Consider the following 21,032-nt stretch of genomic DNA (forward strand, 5'->3'; position numbering starts at 1 on the left):
TGTTTATTACGATGGTTCGATGACGATAGGTCAGCATGCACGATAAGTCGATAGGATCATAAGCCGGTCATATCGATAGCACACGTGTGCCAAGTGTTTGTTTATATTTTGCTGTGCACAAATTGGTGAAACTGTTTAAATAATATTTATTAAGGTGAGTTTATTTATGATTGGATTGATAGAGTTGCTGGGTAGAGTTTATTAAATAGTGCATAAATATTAGTATTGTTGGATATTGTTTCGGCATTATTTTTAGTTGTTTATTTTTATTGGCAAGTTGCTCAATACCAGATTACTAACTTATTTTGCGTCCGATCGGCAGGATTTCATCCTGATAGGATATGCGTGTGTAAATTCTTCAACTTACATATGTACGTTCCCAAACTAAAAGCTTTTATCAAACAGAAACAGAATGATCCAAAACATTTGCATCTGTATGTACGTACATAAATTTGTACCAAAGTGGTAGATGAAGATATGCAAGCGACAAGCGAGTGCAGTAGCAAGCAACAATTGTATGCCTTAGCATGATTAGTTTACTTATAATTAGTTTATACTTATAAGATTTTGTGACAACGTTTTAAAACAAACATATTAGGACATCATATAGAAAGATTTAAAAAAAAAAAACTATTTGAGTCCCCCAAAGATTTGGATAGGCTCTTTGGCAGGGATTCCGTAATTAGCCGTTTAAGGAGTTCTGTTGGAAAGAAATTGCCCCAATTAGCCCTCTCTGTTGATGAAGGAAGACACTTGATCGACATATTACACAACCGTGTAATAATAAATAAATATTCGTGAGCATTGTACTCAAGAAAAACGTCTTTAAAGAACGGACGGCCAACGATTGACCTCTATAACCAAAGAGCATGGTAATGTATGCGTGTAGAAAGGTCAGTCAGGTCCCTTTCACAAAAAAGACTCGCATGTCAATCAAATATATACAATGATATCACTGCGGTAATACTGATCCCATTTTTCGAAAAATATGCACGACAATGACCCCCATCTGCCGTTAAGATCTGCTTTGTGAAGAATATATTTCAATTTTTGGGGACAGCAGATTCCCGGGGATCTTAATCCCAATGACGTATTCTTGAGAACCATATCCGACTATGGTATACGATGAATGGTATTGTGTGCGTTTGTGGGTGGAATATCATTCTCTAAACAGATGCACAGCTTTATTAAAAACTGCAGTTTTCTGTACTTTCTGGTTTGCTTAAAAGTATCCTTTTGGAAGACACTGGAAACCCGCATTACAAGACAAGAGATACATTTTCCGTTGGATTATGTTTGTATTTTTTAGAAACTTGCATAGAAAATGCCGAGATAATGTTTATAAATAAGTGCTTTTGTTCATGACAGTAACTTAAGGTAGCTAAAAGGTATAAGCAGATGCAAATGAGTCTATCTTTAAATTACATGATATTCAGCAACAACTAAGGCCCTAAAAGTACATAAATGGATGTTCTTAAATTCAAACTGAGCAATGTTAGTCGGTAGTCGATTGATTCATGCCTCATTTCAGCTCGACAACTAATACTAGGTAGAGGTAAATCCGCAAATCCCTTTTGGGTCGACGCTCAGTTACTCGCCTCGTCCGTATCCACGTCTGATATATCTTTGAGTTTTACGGTGCCATTGCTGTTGTTCCTGTCATTGTCATCCGCCGCCTTTTGGAAGTTCTCCTGAAGAGTTTTGGGATCAACGACCAGGATGGGTGTGCACCCGTCCATTAGGTGCTCGCTCTGGCTCTGGTACTGCTCCCGCGAGATGCTGCGCGTGAAGGAGAAGCGCAACGACTTTGTCCTGGTCAGCCTCTTTTTGATGGGTGGCTTGCCCGCCACTGGAGCCACTGGCTCTGAGCTGGTCCGCTCTGAGCCTTCCGGCGTGGTTGGCACGGAGCTGGACTCCAGCTGGTGGTCCCGCAGTATTTCCTCAGCAAAGCACTTTATCTGGGTCCATGCATCTAGGATGTCCTTCTCAGAGGCATGCTCGTAGGTGACGCAGAAGCGGATCACGTAGCGGCCGTTGAACTTGGCCGGCGTCATGTGCATCTTGCCCGAGTGGTTGATCTGGGCGAGCAGCATGTGGTTGGGCTCGTCGCCAGTTCTGAAGAGAAGATTGAGTACACCATTAAAGCCGATCATTCGGATAAAATCGAAGCAGAGCTTCTCTCTTCAATTAGGTATTACTTATTTTAATGGTTAATAGACTTACCGCATTCTGAAGCAAACTAGGCCAAGGTGAACGTCGTTGCGAACTTCGAATCGTTCATCCTTGCGCACCAGCATCTCAAACTTCTTAGCCAACGCCATGTGATTTCGAATGTATTCCTGTAGTCCTCGAATTCCGTATGTCCGAAAGACGAACCACAGCTTGAGTGCCCGGAATCGGCGACTCAGGGGAATGCCGTAGTGGCGGTAGTCAACTCCGGTCAAGTGCTCGTGTCGCAGGTAGAGGGGATTCACATTGAGTGCGCTCTTAAGGTTCATCACATCCCGCACCCACAGGGCAGAGGCATCGAAGTTCGTCAGCAGAAGCTTGTTGGGATTTGTGTTGAAGGAGTCGGCGTATTCGAGTCCGGCCGAAAAGACCCGCATCTCGGGCAGAATGAAGGAGTTTCCCGCATAGGCGCCGTCTACGTGCAGCCAAATGCTCGACACCTCGCGGCACACCTTTCCGATCTCAGTGATGTCGTCGAAAGCGCAGCCGCCGGTGGTACCCACAGTGGCCACTACAAAGAAGGGTGTCAAGCCGGCGTTCACATCGTTTTGAATTGCTTGGCGCAGTAGGTCAACTCGCATGCGTCCATGCTCGTCGGCATCGATGATCCGGAGCTTCACCAGGGCCATCTTGGTGGCCTTTTCCACGGAGGAGTGTGCCTCGCGGCTGGCGTATGCGATCAGGCTGGGCAGGAAGACGCTGTCGTGAACGCTGGTCTGACCCTTCAGCTCGCTTATGGCCCGGGCACGGGCTGTGATCAGAGAGACGAGAACGCATTCCGAGGCGGATCCCTGGAGGGCGCCGCCGCCTGTGCTGCCTGGGGCATCCGAAACGAAGGCCTTGGGCAGGCCAAGGGCCTTGGCGTACCAGTTCATAACGATCGTCTCCAGCTCGGCAGCCGCCGGACAGCTGGCCCAGCTGAAGCCAATTGAACCAATGGCACTGCTGAGCATGTCGCCTAGGACCGATGGAAAGGAGTTGCCCGAGGGGAAGTAGGCGAAGAACTTGGGGTGGTTCCAGTGCACCACGCCCGGCATGATCTTCTGCTCGAAGTCCTCGAGCACGTCCTTGAACGGCTCCGGCGACTGGGGAGCGTCGGCTGAAGATAGAGATAAACAGGCAGTCGGGGATTAGTGGGATGGGCCTTAAATATTTCGTTTATCACCCATAAATTTGGGGGGCCAGCAAAGGCTGTATTTATGGCGGGTCTGTTGTTTTTGGCAGTGAGTAGAAAGATCAACAAGTAAGTCTATACGCAAGGTGTGTGTTTGCGTATGCATAATTAATTGATTTGTTTAGTTGAACTCGGGATTGCGGCGTCCATTCCGGCGTAAATATTTAACTTAGCCAACTGCGCGGAATTCGCCTGAAATTCGCCAGCGAAACCTACTCTCCAACCTGCCAACCTCTGAGGTGGCCGGAGATCGAAGATCGGAGAGATGGCTGTCGAGTGTGCCCCAATTATGCCGTACCCACCCACGCACCTCGTTGCGGGGCACTTGAATCCGTGGGCTGGGGATTTTCGAATAGTTTACACTCGCACATTATTCACATGACTCTTCGGCAGCGGGCAAAACAATTAGTCAACATGATTTAACAAGTTTTTGAGAGGCATTCAGTTGCTTGTTGCTTTTTGCTCTGGTCTGTCTTTCTTTGATTATTTTGCGCAAACGAAATATTTTCGGAATCATTGCTAATTTGTTTGGGCATAGTTAACAAATTAGTGTATACAATTTATCACTAGTGCTATAATTAAACATTTTTTTTCTGCTTTCAAATGGAATTCTGCGAAAACAATCAGACAAATTAGATTCGACTAACATGGAGGAGTTTTCAAAAATGGGTTTATTACCCAGGGAACTTAAAAACTCTATGGCGTGCCTTGGTGTAAATTGTCAGTGGAATCCCCTATTTTCTATTTGTTATTGGATAACTATATTGTTTTATCGTTGATCGCATATAATTATAGATGTGCCCGAAAATAAGGACCTGTGAAAGTATGACCCTCTCATCACAAACTTGACACAAAATAACTAAATAATTTCGATGTTTGTCTCTAGCTTTTGCCGGGTCTTTGATTTTTTCACACTTCTTCCCATTGCATGCTCACCTGGTAGCAGTTTTTTGAGGTAACCCGGATCCAAGGTGGGCGCCACGTCGCGCTCCTCTATGTTAGTGCCATATTGGCATATATAATCAATCACTTCCTTGCCGTATTTGCGAAACTCTTCCACATCCATTTTGTCTAATTTACACTTTTCGTTTATCTCCTTGTTCAAATAAATGGTAGTTTATTAAGAAGTATCTGTTGGTGCTTGGTGCTTGTATCTCTAGTGCTCGGATACTAGGCTCTCACACGGTACACAGTAGCTTATCTCGGTCACTTTCGAATCCCGGCTATCTCGCACCGCACACTCGTTGCAGGTCAGCTTCCTTGACGCGAATGTCTTGGCCACTGCGCCGGAATCGTTTTTATATGGCAGCGATCGGCCTGTTGCTCCATCGCACGATCGGCTACTCTCGGCTTCTCTCTGTGCTCGGATGTATCCCCTTCTGACACCGACACCTGCGAGGTGTGCTGTGCTCGGTGCTCGTACTGACGTTGATTGTCTCGTGATCGCACTCAAATTACTGGCCCGGAGACTCGGATCGGACTCCGTTTGGCTGGGAAACCCGCTTTGGTCATTATGGACACATCTCTCGTTCGGCTCTCGCGTCGGGCGGAGCATTATCTTGCTTGGCGAAAAAGTCCCTGGTGGGCAAGGGTTTCCAGCTGTTGGCTTAATTATATGGTGAGTTCCATTTGAAGTGTGATTGAGCAACAGACGGTGCTTTCCTACGAACATGTGGTCAAATTATTAATTATAATTGTCCAAAGTAGTTTGTTATTTAAGCTTCTGAATTATTATTGAGGAATTCACAAAGAGTGATATTCGCGAGCTCGAAATGCTAAGCTATAGTGAATTTATCGCCCATTTTCCAGGCATAAACTCGGATTTAAACGCGTGCTTTCTTACAGATATTTTAATCGTGCTCAATACCTACCTCAATAAATTCTTCGATACCATTCGCAGACTTTTTTATGACATTTAAATTGGCTTCGAATGTGAATATTCTGACACGCATGGCTCTTCGGGGAACTTTTGGGGGTTTTAGAAAATTTCCCAAATTTGCCGTAAGTCCGGGACGTCCAAACAGTGTGCAAAGAGCCAGTGAAAGAGAACAAACTTGTTTGCTCTAATCTCTTGAAGAAATACCGAAACTTTCCGTGGCTTATGGCAACCAGTGGGGAATCACTTCCAGTACCAAAAAAAAAGTGGCGAACAAGTGTCCAAACATTGACCAAATGCGTTAGCAGAAAGTCGGATGTACGAACGGCCCAGCCTGCCAAGAGGCCGAACTGATGACGTAGCTGTGAAGAGCGCCCATTGTTTCATGGAATCTCCTGCTAGGTGAAATACAAAAACACTAATATCAAAATAAACAAACGTTGCCAAATGAAAATCACCGATTTGTTGCGAGGCTGCGAGGCGCGGGAACTTGGCAGATAATGGGTGTGGGTGGGCAGACCGAACGAATGAATGGGTTTGTTGTCAGAGTCAGCATGAGGTCCCGCAATTTGGTTGGGTGCTAATTGCCGACAAGTGCTTACCTAACTCTGCCCTGTAATGATCTATACTTACCTTCCAGTCTGTATGTTTAATGGTACACGGTCCATCAACCTTCTCAAGAGGGTTAGATGAATAGGATGCAACCGCTTATTCACAGGTAGTTTGGGAACACAGCTGGAATCTCACATTGTTAAAACCGGAGGGAGTGCCTCCTCATTCGTACTAAATAAGTTACTAACTAACTTAGATCTATCTCTAAGATACAAAGCGAGATACAAGCCAAACCATATAACAATGTACGATAGCTTGACGTAATCAATGGATAACCTTCTGCAGCTATTATCTTGCACGTTCTGTTCGGAAACAATCCCAATCCGACCACTGTAAAGGGGCTGAACCTAACTTTGGAAGCCATGGCTTGGCTGACTCACCCGGCGCACGCGTCGCGCCTTGAAGCACCGCTCGGTGGTGGGGGCAGAGTCCGCAGCTAGAGATTCGGAGACCGCGGGACAGAGATCGACCCAACACCGTGACTTGACGTATTTCGCTGCTCCTCTTTCTGGGCCTGAGCTTCGCCGGAACTTTCATTCACAGTGCCAGACACCGCGGATGACGTCGTGCTTCTAAATATAAGTTCGTATTCAGTTTACGCGGTCACACTTCGAAATGCTCGAGGGCCATTGCCATCATCCATCGAATCCATCCGCCTTCTGATGCTGCTGCTGCTCCAACCCGGCTGTGTGTTTGGATGTGTGTTGAGAGCGCGGCTAACGCTTTTGTTGTCTAACCATTAATTATGGCAGTTGGCACTGCCAAACACCGATCAAAATTCCCATGAGGCCGCTTTACAGTAGAGCATCCCTAACTTCGAAGTTATTGGAATCATATATGGTTCCAGTTTGTGTGGGAACAAGTTTTAAAGTGCGCCTAATATTGGGAATCACCATATAGTTCAGATACATTTGCTTAAAAGAATCCAGCATCTACAAAAGGGGATTTCTGTTGGATGAGGTGAAAAAAACGTGATTAGGCTTGAGATTTGGGAAGATTGATTTGCAGACTCCCTTGTCTGTATGTCTGTTCGAGGGCTGCCTGTAGATTTTTCCCAAAATTTGCATAATATATGTGTTTTTTTACTGATGGTGCGCGTGCTTGACAATAGCTGACGGATACTGCATATGAAGATTTCGTGCTCCGTGGCTCTTCTATTTTCGTTTATTTTTGGCAATTTCGCTTTTTTTGGATTTTGCCAGATCATACCTTAGGCATTTCATTCATTCTGGTGGGGTATACTAATTTATGGGTACGGTATTTATTTATGGGTTTATTTGGTTGGAGGTGTCAAAGATTTTGACAGACGATACTTTGAATTTAATTGGCGCCAGTAGATTATGGCTCAGGTTATATGGCTATTTAATTAAATCAACCCGAACCCGTTTCCAAGTTTAGATTTCGTGATTTGGCGTAAAAGATTCGAGCTATTAGGGTTACGATTTTAATGAGAAACGGTTGGAGAGTCTTCAAAAGATCACCTTTTGCTCAAAAGTTCTCTAACATCTCTATAGCCTAACCCTATTTTTCAAAACGTAACCATAAACTATATATATTTTAATAACAACGATTCATTTCCTCGCTGTTGCCATGCGATTTGTTCTATGGTGAATGTTTACACATTTCTACTATTCCTTAAACATTCCCTAACCAATCAATCGGCACAGGTATGTCTTCGTGCTCAGCTCCATGACTGTATTTCAAAAGGCCAATGCCAAGTCAAGACTCACAGCAAATTTGACAGACGACCCATTGCAGGCCTATACTGAGGTCGTCCAAAATTTGATTAAGAACTGGGAGTATCCAGTTTTCTATCTGAAAAAACGAGGTTTCCTGCCCAGAAACTACGAGGATGCGTCAAGAATCAAGCCTAGTCTGGACGCCCTGATGCAACGAATAAAAAGGGCCAAAAGGGATCACACAGACACTATGAAAGGAGGATCCAAAGAAATGTCAAATGATTACCCAAATAATCAACTTGGCTTTCAGATGTCAACGAGCTCCATGCTCTCCAGTTTGGAGCAGTTGAAAGTCATCGAAGGCCAGGCAACGAAGGCGAAGTCCAAGGCCAAGTCAGGTGAGCAGGTGAAAGAGCTGCTGGCCATGAAACGGCGATTGGAAGAGTTGCAACAGGTAGCCACCGGTCAGGATCAGCCAGGATACCGTAGGCAGATTAAGCTAACTCCAATAGTCGAGGATCCAGGGAAGTTAACACAAAGCTATGACGAAATACTGGAGCGAATGATTGAAAAGACGAGCCCATACTACACACAGCACTCCAATTCGCATTTAGAAACCCATCCAAATCAATTAGCTCCTCCAGGAGCAACCCAAAAAGTTGGTAATGTGCAGATGGCTCCCAAAGACGATAAGCCGCTGACTTTAGGACATATCCAGTTGCATGCGTATACAGCGAACAGTGCTCCCCGAAATTTATTGCATAAATCCGCAGTTGATCTGCCCACACTTAGAGCAGCGGAGACCCAGAGGAGCTCGACCAAAACGGAGGCATCTAACGTCGAATCGAAGTTGCGCGCGCCCACGTATTTGAACTGGGACATGGAAAACGGTCGACTGGATAATTACTCAAGCGTGGACAAGGAGGCCTATTTGAACCAGTTGGTGAGAGTGTTCGGGCGAAATATGGATTTCAAGGAGCCCACTCAAAAAGGAAAAGAGCCGACAGTTTCTTAGAACCTCGGTTCTCCTGCCCAACAGCGTGCACTCATCTTCATAAAATGATATAAAATATACGAGGTCTGTCCAATGAGTCATTATCCATTTTGGAGTCCATGCCCGTGCACAGTGAATACATCTATACGTTTCCATTTCCGATTTCATGCGGATCGACAATGGTGCTACGTCATATCAATGGCATCAGCATGATGATTTGGATTCGTCTGTTTACCTTGCGCAAGAAAGCAAAGAAAAGCAGGATATTTCTGTTTACCATTTGTTAGTATTTAAGCATATTTCTGCTTTCAATGTTGATTCAACACAGATCAATACAACTTTTGCTAATGGGTTGACATGCAGTGTTCAACCGAGCACTTCAGCCCTGTATGATTATATTATATTATTAAGAAATAATATTTATTGCAATTCATAAACAAGAAAGATGTTCGTTTGATATTTCCGCCACCGCACTCATAGTATACTATAAAGTTTCAATATTGGAATTCAGAAGAAGCCTTTTACTGTGGCGAGCCACCGCATTGTAGATTGGTCTAGAATTCAACTAGGCGCCTGACCTAAGGAAGCGCTAATACTGTATTATAGTGGTTCCATAAACTGAGTGAATATTATTAGTTGAGGTTGTCCCGCGTGGACGATGCCTTGCGCACCGCCATGGGCGATCGTCGTGGCGATCGCTGCTCCATCTGCTGCTGCTGCTGGACGTTCACGTAGTCCAACTCGTTTTCCGGAGAGGGTGACGAGCCGGCTCCGGAGTTTCGTCGCGACGACGATGGTCGTACGTTGGTGTCCAGATGTCGGAATCTGCAATTACAGGATGTGGTTTTTTAAGCTCTATGGGTTGTCACTTCACTATTTTCCTTTTAAAAAAGTTTCCAAAACCATAATGGGATACTTTCGAACAAGACTCACCGCAACGAGACGTTACTGCCCTTTTCCTCGTTGTTGCTGTTGAAGAGGAATGCCAGCGGCCAGGATATCCACGAGTTGTGGTCCACCGAACTCTGGGTCCGGATAATGGGGGCACTGCCGCGGCTCACCGCGGGCGAGGGCAGCTCCATGGAGAGCTTGGGTGTGCCGGCCTTGTTGATCGCCGGGTTGTAGATCTTCGGATCGCTGACCATGCGCACGAAGAAGGAGCGCTTCTGGGCCAGCGTGTCCTGCTTCTTGCGGTTCATGATCTCGGACAGCTCATCGTGCTGCTCCTTCTCCAGCAACTCGTTGGCAAAGTCCACGATGATGTCCCAGGCGTAGTCAATGTCCTCAGCGGTCGCGTTCTGGGCCACGGCGCAGAACCTGATGATGTAGCGATCGCCCACGCTGGCCGGAACCATGTGCAGCTTGCCGGACTCGTTGATTATGCTCAGCAGCTTCTCATTCAGCTTGTCGGATCCCTTCAGCCGAAAGCAGACCAGGCCCAGCTAATGGAATCAAATACTATTTATTTCGGTTCCACAAATCTGCGGCGAATGACTAAAACCAAACTAAAAATGAAAAATCAAAACATGAAGGTATTTAAAACATCTAAAAAATAGTGTGATTGGAAGTCTCTATCGATTTTAATCATTAGTATATGATTTATCTGGCGAAAGTTGAGCAAGATACAAAGAAATCCTAACAATGTGTTAGCTTGATTTATCTTTACTCCCGAAATGTGTAATTAGTTGGAAAACGACAACGTGACTATCTGCAGATCCGCTACCGAATCGAATCGAATCGGCCAATTGACTTGGCCACGCTTACGCTCAACGAGTTTGAACGTTCATGTGTCAGTCGCTGACTGGATGAATCACTTGTGGCTGTCTCTAAATGATTTTCAATAGCAATTATGCCAAAACACTTCCATTGTCGGGTCGAAAAAGAAATCAATTTTTGCGCCCGTTTCTCTGCGGAATTTGGCGTGTAGTTGCGCACGTTTGCTCAGTTTGCTTCGTTTGCAAGGCGGTGTGAACAAGTTCACGTCTTCGTGGCCAGAGCTTGGGCCCCGGACACTTGCGTTACCCACCAATCAATCCATTTCCCAACTATTTTTGGGCCTTACATGGGCGCTCGGCCCTTGGTCCGCACAATGGACCCGCACACCCACCCGGTTGCCGGAGGCAAATGAAAACCCCACACATTTCGTGGGGTGTACAAAAGAGCTTTGAACTCTGAGCATGATTAATTGCCGAAAGAAACCGAATCGATCGAAAATAAAACTTAAAACACATATGGAAAACGAAACGAAAGCAACTGTGTCTCACCTTGACTTGGTTACAGATCTCGAAGCGCTTATCTTTGAGCACGAGCTCTTCGAACCGCTTGGCCAGCTTGATATGGTGACGTATGTAATGCTGCAGCCCGGAAATCCCATAGGATCGCAGCACGAACCTGAAATCACACAAGTCATTCCACAGGCAAACTCAGAGTGGAGTTGGGCAAATAATATTCTTTTGGGTGGTCACAATTAGCAATAAACGTTTGTTTGGCGTTGTCATATTTCGGTGTGGACTCATCTCATCTGCGGGATAGATTCGACACACACGGAGCACCGAAACCCTTGCTTTAACAACTAATCGCAAGCAAATACACGAGGGCATAATTTGAGTAAACAAGCCAGCATACTTAACGCCACTCCACTCCAATCCAAAAACAATTCAATTGTCGACCACAGTCAACAGACCCATTCGCACTTGGTTGGCTATCGAGGGCTTTCGGACCCCATATGGCACATGCTACATACCACAGCTTCAGCGAACGAAAACGACGACTGAGTGGAACTCCCCAATGACGATAGTCGATGGCCGCATCCGAGTAGCCGTGCTTCAGGTACAGCGGATCCACCACCAGGGCTGAAGTCAGCCGGATGCGGTCCCGCACCCACAGCGTCGAGCAATCGAAGTTCGTCAACAGCCATTTGTTGGGATTGGTGTTGAACGAGTCGGCGTACTCGATGCCCTACGAATGGAATCCAGTCAGATGGGCCGTGCGGGCCGTGGGCATGCCACTCACCTTCAGGAGCGGCTTCAGCTCGGGGCAGATGAAGCTGTTGCCCGCGTAGGCGGCATCTACGTGCAGCCAGACGCCCGGGAATCGCTGCAGCTGCTTGCCGATCTCCGGCAGATTGTCGAACGCACACGAGCCCGTGGTGCCCAGAGTGGTGGAGACGAAGAAGGGCACCAGACCCTGCAGCTCGTCCTCCTCCATGGCCTCGTAGATCGTCTGGCCGCGCAGACTGGCGTCGTCATCGGGCTCCAGGATGCGCAGCTTCACGAAGCAGATCATCGCCGCCTTCTCCACGCAGCTGTGCGCCTCCTTGGAGCAGTAGGCCATCAGCTTGGACAGCAGGTGACCCTCCTCCACGAACGGGTGCTGGGCCTTGAGCCTCTTGAGCGCCTGTGCCCTGGCAGCCAGCATCGTGACCAGCACACACTCCGATGCGGAAGTCTGGTGTCCAAAGAGTCAATGTCATGTTATATGTAGATATTTAAAAACTAAAAACTAGGTCGGTCTTCTTCACGTTCATCATCTAAGTACCGGACCAAAGAGAGTTCCGTCGTATAATGTTACCTGGATGACTCCCCCTCCGGTGCTGCCCTCCTTGAGGGCCAGAAAGTGGTCCGGCAGACCGATGGCCTTGCCCAGCCAGTCGAGCACTATGGTCTCCAGCTCGGTGCACGCGGGACTGGCGGCCCAGGAGAAGCCGATGCACCCGATTCCGTCGCCCAACATGTCGCCCAGGATCGAGGGGAACGAGTTGCCCGCCGGAAAGTAGGCGTGGAAGCGCGGATGCTGCCAATGCGTCACGCCGGGCATGATCTTGTCCTCCACGTCCCTCATGATCTGGTCCCAGTCCTCCGGCTCCTGTGGTGCCTCAGCTGTGCGAAAAGGGGTGGTGAGGGAGAAACTGACCAAATTCTGGGGGCATGTTTGTGGCTTACTTGGCAACAGGTGCCGCAAATATCCCGGCTCCACGCTGGGCGTGACCCGTCGCTCGTTCAGCGTTTCCAGATAGTTGCAGATGTACTCCACCATTTCCATGCCACGTTTTCGAAATTCGGTGCTGTCCATTTTCGGTGGGTTTTCCAAATCGCCTTTCTGAGTGTTTTCCTATTTTACTCCCACGGTGAGCTTTATTATGAAAAGTTTAAAAATTGTACAATGAATCAGCGTAGTGGGGCAAATATATTCAATTTTTATTGAATGAACAAATTTTCCAAAATTTTGGGAGTCGATTATTTCCAGAATTCCGGATATTATTTCTATTATTTTGTGTATTTATACAAAGATGTTTCTTTATTTTTGGACAGAGCTTTAAAAGTGAATTAAATCAAAGCAGGAAGCTAGCTAAATTAAATCGTTTTGAAAAAACAGTTTTTTACCGAGCTAGAACATTTTATAATTAGGAACAACGAAACTATTATTTTTCATTATTTTCAATAAACTTGCAGACTATTCCTACTATATAATACCATATACTAAATAATGCAGCTAATATAGTATATAATAATAATTATTATTGTCTGGTTTTGAGCAAATTAAAATTGAAAGAGACTACTTTATGATCAAATGTAAATTTTTCTTTCTCTTTTTTATCCCAAATTATTATTATCTATTCGTTCTGACAATTTTTTATAAAAAAGTTTTGCAAAATGTAAGCATTTTGCCTAGAAAAAAAAATGTTTTTCGTTCATTAATAAATATTAAATTATAAACTTTAAGTTCTGTCAAAAAAAGTAATAAAAGACTACGGGAATACGCTGTTTTTGCTTACAGTATTTTTGTATTATTGTTAAAAACGCCATCTGAATAAAAAATAGTAACGTTCACACAATTAATATAACATTTTAAGATAACACATTTATTACAAAATACTATGATGCGTTTTTCTAAACGAAAACAAAAAACGTTCGATAAAAATCAATAAAATGATTGCCAATGAAGATTATTAGCTTGGTGATACGTAGGCATAAAAACAAAAAAATTCTTGGATTTCGAAAATGTATTCCATTGGATAAGTTGGTCTTAATATGCATTATCGGTCGACTTATTCTAAAATCCCGATTTTCTTAAAAGTTGTGTTTCCTTGAATTGGTTTTCCTCTTCTCGAATAGACCGAGTATTTTTTTAAAAACTTAGAAACTGGAGGAAGAACAATGATTTTGAAAATTGTGAGAACAAAGAAAACTCTTTTGCTAGTCAGGTTTTCATATAGAGTCCGCTTTGTTCAAAAATACATTACAGTTTGTTGGCAAGCAAGAATTTATTCCGTTTTCATTGCTATGTTATTTATAGGATCTGATTTATTTGGGCAGGAGCTTTATTTGTGGCTTTTTTGAAACCGCTGATTCAATTCTGATTTGTAAACTTTACTATAAATTGGCGCTATTTTAGCTTTATTTTTCTCGAGATAGTGCGTTGTTCCCTAATTTTGCTTGCTTTAATCACATGTAGTTAGCATAAACAGCATTTTTGTTTGTAATTAAACTGCGGTTCCTTAGCCACGTTTTACGGCTTTGTAAAGTATACAATTCCCGCATGGTTTCACCATTATCCATTATCGAATCGACTTCCGGATCCGGGGCACTTACTTGTGCTGAGCAAATTCCGATGTGCGACTTTTGTTCCGAACCCGAGACCACGACCGTTGGCCCCGACTGGCAAAACCAAACTGATCCTTGCTCTGCGGTCTGGCCAAAAGCTAAGCTCGGTCGCGGCTGCCGTGGCTGCTGCTGCTCCTTCGGCTGCCCTGGCATGTCTAATGAATGCATACTTCAGTGGGCCGGAGCCGGGCTGAGGGCGCTGGTGGTGCTGGTTGGGTGGGTGGTGCTGCTTGGTGCGATTGAAATGGCAAATAAATGGAATTCCTGCGACGCTTCATTCATAGCTGTGAGCTGTGGGAGCGGGGCTCGAAATCCGCCTCCGTTGTGCGTGAAGATATGCAGGGAATAGAATGGGCGAGCTAGAAATTAAATAACCACCGTTGCCCATGTGAGTGGTTGCACGGTGCGTATGCTTGATGCTGCGTATAGCTGCGGTAAATTGAGTTTCGAACTGTTAAATGATTAGCAAACCCAATTTACTCTTAAATAGCAACTCAATTTCGCCATGGATGAGTTAATTTAAAGAACGTGTTGTCATAAACACACAACAAAATACACTGACAGGACAGCTTCCCACGTCCCGACTTCCCACTTGTTCTTGGCCGGGGTGCGAATCGTTTTATTAATAACTTCCGCGCCAAATTGAATTATTGTTCGGAACGTACTTGATGGGAATGGTGGCGATGCCAAATGATTATGACGATGGGAATGACGACAACGATGGCCCAGGCGGAGCAGAGAGGCGCAGGCAGGAGCGGAGTCGAAGGAATTTGAACGCATTCCTCTCGGAAAATTCCAGCCCGTTTTCGTCTCCCAACCCGGGCTCCTTGGTTCCGGCTGCACTGGGCCATAGAATTGTCTGGGACACGTGGCCCCATGTACTTGCCACCATCATCCCGCACAGCCATCCGAATCCTGCTCGTTTTTTTGTCGTTGTTGGATGAAAGTTCATTAATAAACTTTCATTGCTGCTGTCGAATTCAGCTGCAGCAACCATCTCCGGGCACGGAAATGTTGTTCGGCCTCAGCTTCAACAAGTGGCATCATGCTCCTGTGGTTATCATCCCCCGGTGACCTCCTTTCCCTTTGCCCCCATCTCCATCCCCAGCCCCATCCCCAGTCCATTCCCCGTTTTCTAGTGGCCGACAGCAGCAGGGCTTTATTTAATGGGAAAACGCTGCGAAAACGCTCATGCATCCGCGCTCATTTAATTGCTGCAGAAATGGTTTTTTATTGACTTTTACTTGAACTCCTCTTCAAAATGAATTATGTCAAAGTGCAGAGCGTCATGGTTTTGTCCCTGGGTTTGCCCTATTTCAAGGGAAACTGATGTTTTTCGTTTCAATTATTCTTCTGATTACTAATTTCGGAAAATAAATATATAAATATTATTTCATAAAGTTTTTTAAAGTCTTTTATGAACATTCTGTATTTGAAACAGATATGCGATAATTTTTGGGCAAATTTCAATTTGTTTTGTTAAGGTTATAACAGTCATAAAATAAATTCCTAACTGAACTCTTAACGATTTCAAAGATTTTCGAAACTTTTTTTGAGCCACATGACGCACCTAAAAGGTGTAGGTGACATCGCTGCTTACACCACTTGCAGAATGGTTCCTCCGTTCTGTCCCTGCTCTCTCGGCTCATAAACCAAGCAATTATTCAATTTCCACGGACTGCGATGGGGGCAATAGCTGCTCCGGACAGTTTACGACGAGTGGCTGGTTGTTAAGTTGGTTCTCGAGATTCTGGACCTCCGGGCTCTTTTTTCCGTCATTATAGGTTCAAGGTTGTTGCTGAAGGGCTTCGGCGAGATTATATTTCTGAAAGAGTGAAACAATCTTGTTTGCAGATTTTGCGGAAGGCCTCAAAATGATGCACTACCGCAAGGCCGAGAATGTGGAGAAGGAGCTGAGCAAGAGCGATCTGCCATTCGAGGACTGCATGCCAAAGTCCCAAAAGGATTTTTTGTGGATGCATGTAAGTAGCACTAAATAATAAATAAATCCTTGCCTGAAACCATTTCTTTTGCGAAGGTAAAAGGCGGTACCAAAGTGAGCAATGTGGTTGAGTTCGCTCAGGCGGCGCTGAACAAGGGCGAGCACAGATGCGTGGTGTGGAGCGGCTCCGGCGGCGGAGTGGTGAAGACCATATCCTGTGCCGAGGTCCTCAAACGGAGCCACCCCGTCTACCAGGTGACGCGCATGGCCTACACCAGGTGAGTCGGCAATAAGCAGCAAATGTGCAATAACTATTATAGTGTACTTCGTATAGCGTGGAGGAGCACTGGAAGCCGCAAATGGAAGGCCTGGAGGAGATAATAGTCACGCGCCAAATACCCACCCTACACATCCTCATGAGTCTGGACGAGCTGCCGGATACTATAGATGGGTAAGCTAGAACGAGATTTCAAATGCATCAGTAGCTTTAAAGTATACTCCGATTAGCTTACAAAAGCCAAATACATCCACTGATTTTTGGGATGGCGGAGGAGCACAGTCACATCCACGTTCCCAGCCCCGCCATCAGCAGCAACCACATCAACCAGGAGCTGGGAGTGGGGGTCGGCCGAACAAACGGACCAGACCCGGACGCAATAAACCAGGCCAACAACACGGAAAACCTGTCGCCGAAGAGAATTTACCCGCCAGTTAGAGTCAAGGTTAAGATAAGCCGACCATGTGAAGATTCCCTTATTTGCCCTTTGTAAGGATGTACAAATAAAGGCCAATTTATCACAAAAGACCAGCGGTATTAACCCACTTGCGGGCAATAAAAGATTAGCTATCCGAAGATAAGCGCGGTCTTTGTATAATTCTTCTTTATAGAACTCTTCTCAAACTCACAGTAGATGCTCTTCGGGCATATACATTCAATTTGAATTTGAAGTAATCTTTAAAGTTAAAAGTTTAATAAGCAATAATATTAATATTAATACTAATATTAATATTATTAAGCAATATTAAAATACAAGTAGGAGAGGAGGAATGTAAATGTTTATCGTTAATTTCGTTAAGTTATTTTTGCAAGGATTTAGGTTTCGTTTTAGCTTAGTATGTCAATGACCCCAAGTTTTTTATAAAGTTAAAAGTTATGTTCAAATAATATTAAACAGTCTCTATACCTAGGACAATAAACAATACTTTGGGTGTTCCCTTATCAGTTGAAATTCGAAATCGGTGAGTTGGTGTTAGTTGTTTGTCAAATACAAATTCAATACGCAGAAATTAAAAGATAGCTGATAATGTGCTAAAGCATCTATTCAATGTGAACAGTAAGTATAAATATAGAACAAACCAATTTTATATTTTAGGTCAGAAAAATTACACTATTATTATTCACAGCGATTAAACCAAATTTCAATTTTTTCAATTTATCAACAACTACAAAATACAAATGGTGTCGAATGTGATGTTCAAATAATCATTTTCATGTGATAAAGGATTGGAAAAAGATGTTCCCAGCCCAAATCAGCAGATCAGTCCGCCAAAGGAACTTTTACTGTAATTCCGCCTTCATTGCTGTGCACACAAAGCACTTAGGAAAAGCTGCACAAATCTAATCTGGCGGATTTCAATGGCGTTATCATCCCACGAATGTGCAGGTGCCGGTGCTGGTTAGTGTGAAAAATGCTGGGCCTGCGACGAGTTCTGCGATCGGGTGCACTGCGTCAGCTCAGCTCGTTAAGTGGCAAGCCGCAAGGCGATGTCCTTCCCCGGAGCTGCGAAGTCCTGATAATCGGTGGCGGTGGCATGGGCGCCTCCTCCGCTCTCTGGCTCAAGTCCCGGGCCCTGCAGCTGGGCCGCAAGCTCAATGTGCTGGTGGTGGAGCGGGATGCTGGTGTAAGTACAAGGTGGCCTAATATAAGACGCATAGTTATTCAAAAGTACATTTTTGTAGGAACAAATTTTTTTTAATTTTAAGGTATGGGGATCCAAAGTTGCCCCAACAATGGTTGACCCTTTGGTTTCAAACGGTTAAAAATAATTATGTTTTGCTCTAATCATGGAGATTAAGTATAGCGTTGTATAGACTATAGTACCTATAGCTAAATATACTACTTTTCCTATTTTATTCAAAAATATAATTTATTCAGAAACTTTTTCGCTATTGAATAACTAGCATTTCTTTATCATTTTTCAGTACACCAGCGCATCCACAGTGCTTTCTGTAGGCGGAGTGCGGCAGCAGTTCTCTCTGGCCGAGAACATAGAGATGTCGCTGTTCGGATACAACTTCGTGGTTAACGGAAGGGAGCATCTGGGCGACGTGGATCTGTGCTACCAGCCGAACGGCTACCTGATCCTTGCCTCCGAGAAGGGAGCCCACATCCTGGCAAAGAACTCTAAGCTGCAGAACGAGCTGGGGGCCCGAAATGAGCTGCTTGGCCCGGAGGGACTGCGTCAGCGGTTTCCGTGGTTGTCCACAGAGGGCGTGGAGCTGGGATGCCACGGGATTGACAAGGAGGGATGGTTTGATCCGTGGGCCCTGCTCATGGGCTACAAGAAGAAGGCCCGTGCTTTGGGCGCGAATTTCGCGAACGGCTCGGTAGTGGGTTTTGAATGGAACGATTCGGGCGGTCTTTCTGGAGCAGTGGTCGACGCCGGAGATGGGGTGCAGCGCACGGTGAAGTTTGACACGTGCGTCCTGGCGGCGGGAGCGTACTCGGGTCAGGTGGCGCGTCTGGCAGGGATTGGTGATAAGGAAGCAAAGGTGGCTTCCCTAAGTGTAGCCCTGCCGGTGGAGCCTCGCAAGCGATACGTCTATGTGCTTAGCACGCAGGGTAAGAATTGTCCTGGGCTAGCAACACCTCTGACCGTTGATCCGGATGGCACCTACTTTCGACGGGACGGTCTTTGTGGAAACTTTCTGTGCGGCCGGAGTCCAAACGAAGACGAGGAGCCGGAGTGCGAAACGCTGGACGTGGACCACGGGTACTTTGAAACGGATGTCTGGCCCACACTGGCGAACCGAGTTCCTGCCTTTGAGTCTGTGAAGATTCAGAGCAGCTGGGCGGGCTTCTATGACCACAACACATTCGACGCAAACGGCATCATCGGCAGACATCCTCACTACAGCAATCTCTTCATTGCCGCGGGCTTCAGTGGGCACGGCATTCAGCAGACTCCCGCCGTGGGTCGAGCCATTTCCGAACTCATCTTGGACGGCAAGTTTACCACACTGGATCTATCGCGCCTCGGCTTCGAACGCCTGGTGAACCAACAGCCTATGCACGAAGTGAATATCGTTTGACAAATGTATCACTGGAGGATCATACTTGCCCTTGGTGTGTTTATGTATGTACTTCTTTTATTGCAATTTCTGTTGTGTATATAGTAATTTTGTATAGTAAAGTTCACGTTTTAGTCACGTACAGCTGTGTTGGTGTTTTGGCTGCCAGTAGTCAAGGGAATTTAGTTTAGTTTACGGGGATTTGACGTGGAATCAGCCACGAGAAGGTCGTGTGCCTACATATAATTTATTAAAATAAGGAGTTAAACATAATCGTAATATAACATGCGAAATAATTGCTGACTTAGGATCAGATGGGACGAGCGGGTTTGAGGGGGCCTGCGTATATCTGGGTCTGCCCTTGTTACTTAGTTATCGTTATGTAGCTCTATGTGTATCTGACATCTAAACTACATACAAGATCTGCATTAGAGTCGGGTCCGCGTGGAATCGTTTCCCTGTCAGGGTGAGCCAACCCAACTTGCAAGGTATTGGTAAATATAAATAGATGTATGTTGAATGAGTGTTCCATGCGAGTCTGACTAATCTGGGCGGGCTCCTAAGCCTCGCTTTCGCCAGGGGCCGCGTTTTCACCCACGTTGATGGGCACGATCAGATTCTCCTTCGACATCAGATTGTATTTTGTGACGAAATGCGTGAAACGGTGGCACAGATACGTCTCGGCCTCGAATTCGTCGAAAATGCGACGATGGTGAAAGTAGGCGTGCGAGAAGATGCGATACACCCGCCGACACACGGAGCCCAGCTTGGTCACCGACGACTCCTTGATGGACACCCTGGGGGAGACACTTTGCTTATTATGTGGCTAGTTCAACCATGTCGCGAAGCCTGCATACCTGCTCGGGAAGTACTTGTTGCTGTTTAGCAGACAGGCGGCACCGTCCAGCGTGTGGCGTGTGTAGTCAATGGCCGGGCACTCCTTGGGCGTCTTGTGGGCGGCGCACAGGAATATCCACTGGTCGGTGGCTGTCATCTGGGTGCACGTCGACGGAGAGCACTCCTTCTGCAGCCGCACTGCCAGGCCATTCAGCTCCATGCAGAACTGGCGCAGGTGCTCGTACTTCCACACGCCCTCATCCTGCGCCTCTGGCATGGTCAGTATGAGTTCCACGTTGCTCGGGTCGCGCTTAATCAGCTGCTGTATGTACTGCTGCACCGCCAGCGTGCTGTCCATCTCCTCCAGGGGCTCGTCGGGCCAGCGACAGAAGTCCTGAAATAGCGAAACCGAAAAGGGGTCAGACGGGCCGGGATCATTGTTCGTACGTCACCATGTCATCGCTCACCTTTGATTTTGTGCCTGGCCGGTTCCTACGCAATATGGTCGAGCCGTCAGCCATCTTCATGTTTCACCCGCTCGAAGACGCGATGATCCACAACGTCTGTGCCTACGCCTTGATGAGAAAATCACTGGCAGAGCCTGAATGCTAGCCTGGTCCCTGCCCCGCGGGAGTCTCCGGATGAGGGATCCCTGCACCGTAGTATGCTGAGTGGACTCTACAGAAGCTTGCACATCGCTCGACAATTAATTGGCGTTTATCCTCCAAAACACTTTGCTTTGTGCGAGAAAATTTCTGACAAATTCTACATACATACATATGTCTATCGATTGG

The 21,032-nt window shown here is 45.9% G+C and overlaps 6 protein-coding genes across 8 annotated transcripts; 3 read left to right on the plus strand and 3 right to left on the minus strand.

Moving 5' to 3' along the window:
- Nucleotides 1–48: 48 nt before the first annotated feature.
- On the plus strand, nucleotides 49–16,967 carry LOC6733253 (ribonuclease P protein subunit p25-like protein). 2 transcript variants are annotated; one of them, XM_016167532.3, is made up of 5 exons: nucleotides 49–154; nucleotides 16,022–16,149; nucleotides 16,206–16,387; nucleotides 16,444–16,560; nucleotides 16,617–16,967. In XM_016167532.3, the coding sequence occupies exons 2-5, from the start codon at nucleotides 16,042–16,044 to the stop codon at nucleotides 16,822–16,824; spliced, it is 615 nt and encodes a 204-aa protein (XP_016026125.1). In that variant the 5' UTR covers nucleotides 49–154; nucleotides 16,022–16,041; the 3' UTR covers nucleotides 16,825–16,967. The 2 variants fall into 2 exon arrangements, with proteins under 2 accessions (XP_016026125.1, XP_016026124.1); XM_016167531.2 differs by lacking the exon at nucleotides 49–154 and adding an exon at nucleotides 5,003–5,021.
- LOC6733251 (aromatic-L-amino-acid decarboxylase) lies at nucleotides 1,280–4,847 on the minus strand. The gene is made up of 3 exons (XM_002080278.4): nucleotides 4,340–4,847; nucleotides 2,224–3,328; nucleotides 1,280–2,115 (listed from the first exon to the last, which is right to left on the minus strand). Exons 1-3 carry the CDS (start codon nucleotides 4,467–4,469, stop codon nucleotides 1,587–1,589), a joined length of 1,764 nt encoding a protein of 587 aa, XP_002080314.1. The 5' UTR covers nucleotides 4,470–4,847; the 3' UTR covers nucleotides 1,280–1,586.
- Nucleotides 7,359–8,827, plus strand: LOC27206735. Its single transcript, XM_016182551.3, has 2 exons — nucleotides 7,359–7,498; nucleotides 7,559–8,827. Exons 1-2 carry the CDS (start codon nucleotides 7,482–7,484, stop codon nucleotides 8,583–8,585), a joined length of 1,044 nt encoding a protein of 347 aa, XP_016026126.1. The 5' UTR covers nucleotides 7,359–7,481; the 3' UTR covers nucleotides 8,586–8,827.
- LOC6733252 (tyrosine decarboxylase) lies at nucleotides 9,099–14,308 on the minus strand. Its single transcript, XM_016167447.3, has 8 exons — nucleotides 14,156–14,308; nucleotides 12,506–12,695; nucleotides 12,135–12,442; nucleotides 11,577–12,011; nucleotides 11,308–11,522; nucleotides 10,829–10,955; nucleotides 9,498–10,006; nucleotides 9,099–9,389 (listed from the first exon to the last, which is right to left on the minus strand). Exons 2-8 carry the CDS (start codon nucleotides 12,633–12,635, stop codon nucleotides 9,197–9,199), a joined length of 1,917 nt encoding a protein of 638 aa, XP_016026128.1. The 5' UTR covers nucleotides 12,636–12,695; nucleotides 14,156–14,308; the 3' UTR covers nucleotides 9,099–9,196.
- An 800-nt stretch (nucleotides 16,968–17,767) lies between the features above and the next one.
- LOC6739277 (FAD-dependent oxidoreductase domain-containing protein 1) lies at nucleotides 17,768–19,543 on the plus strand. Its single transcript, XM_016172163.3, has 2 exons — nucleotides 17,768–18,011; nucleotides 18,313–19,543. Exons 1-2 carry the CDS (start codon nucleotides 17,799–17,801, stop codon nucleotides 19,420–19,422), a joined length of 1,323 nt encoding a protein of 440 aa, XP_016026129.1. The 5' UTR covers nucleotides 17,768–17,798; the 3' UTR covers nucleotides 19,423–19,543.
- LOC6733255 (MOB kinase activator-like 4) lies at nucleotides 19,458–21,032 on the minus strand. Of its 2 annotated transcripts, none has more exons than XM_016167445.3 (3): nucleotides 20,706–21,032; nucleotides 20,259–20,632; nucleotides 19,458–20,210 (listed from the first exon to the last, which is right to left on the minus strand). In XM_016167445.3, exons 1-3 carry the CDS (start codon nucleotides 20,763–20,765, stop codon nucleotides 19,961–19,963), a joined length of 684 nt encoding a protein of 227 aa, XP_016026130.1. In that variant the 5' UTR covers nucleotides 20,766–21,032; the 3' UTR covers nucleotides 19,458–19,960. The 2 variants fall into 2 exon arrangements, with proteins under 2 accessions (XP_016026130.1, XP_002080318.2); XM_002080282.4 differs by having other exon boundaries at nucleotides 19,458–20,198; nucleotides 20,706–21,028.

Source organism: Drosophila simulans, chromosome 2R, assembly GCF_016746395.2.
Source record: "Drosophila simulans strain w501 chromosome 2R, Prin_Dsim_3.1, whole genome shotgun sequence".
Classification (NCBI taxonomy): Eukaryota; Metazoa; Arthropoda; class Insecta; order Diptera; family Drosophilidae; genus Drosophila; species Drosophila simulans.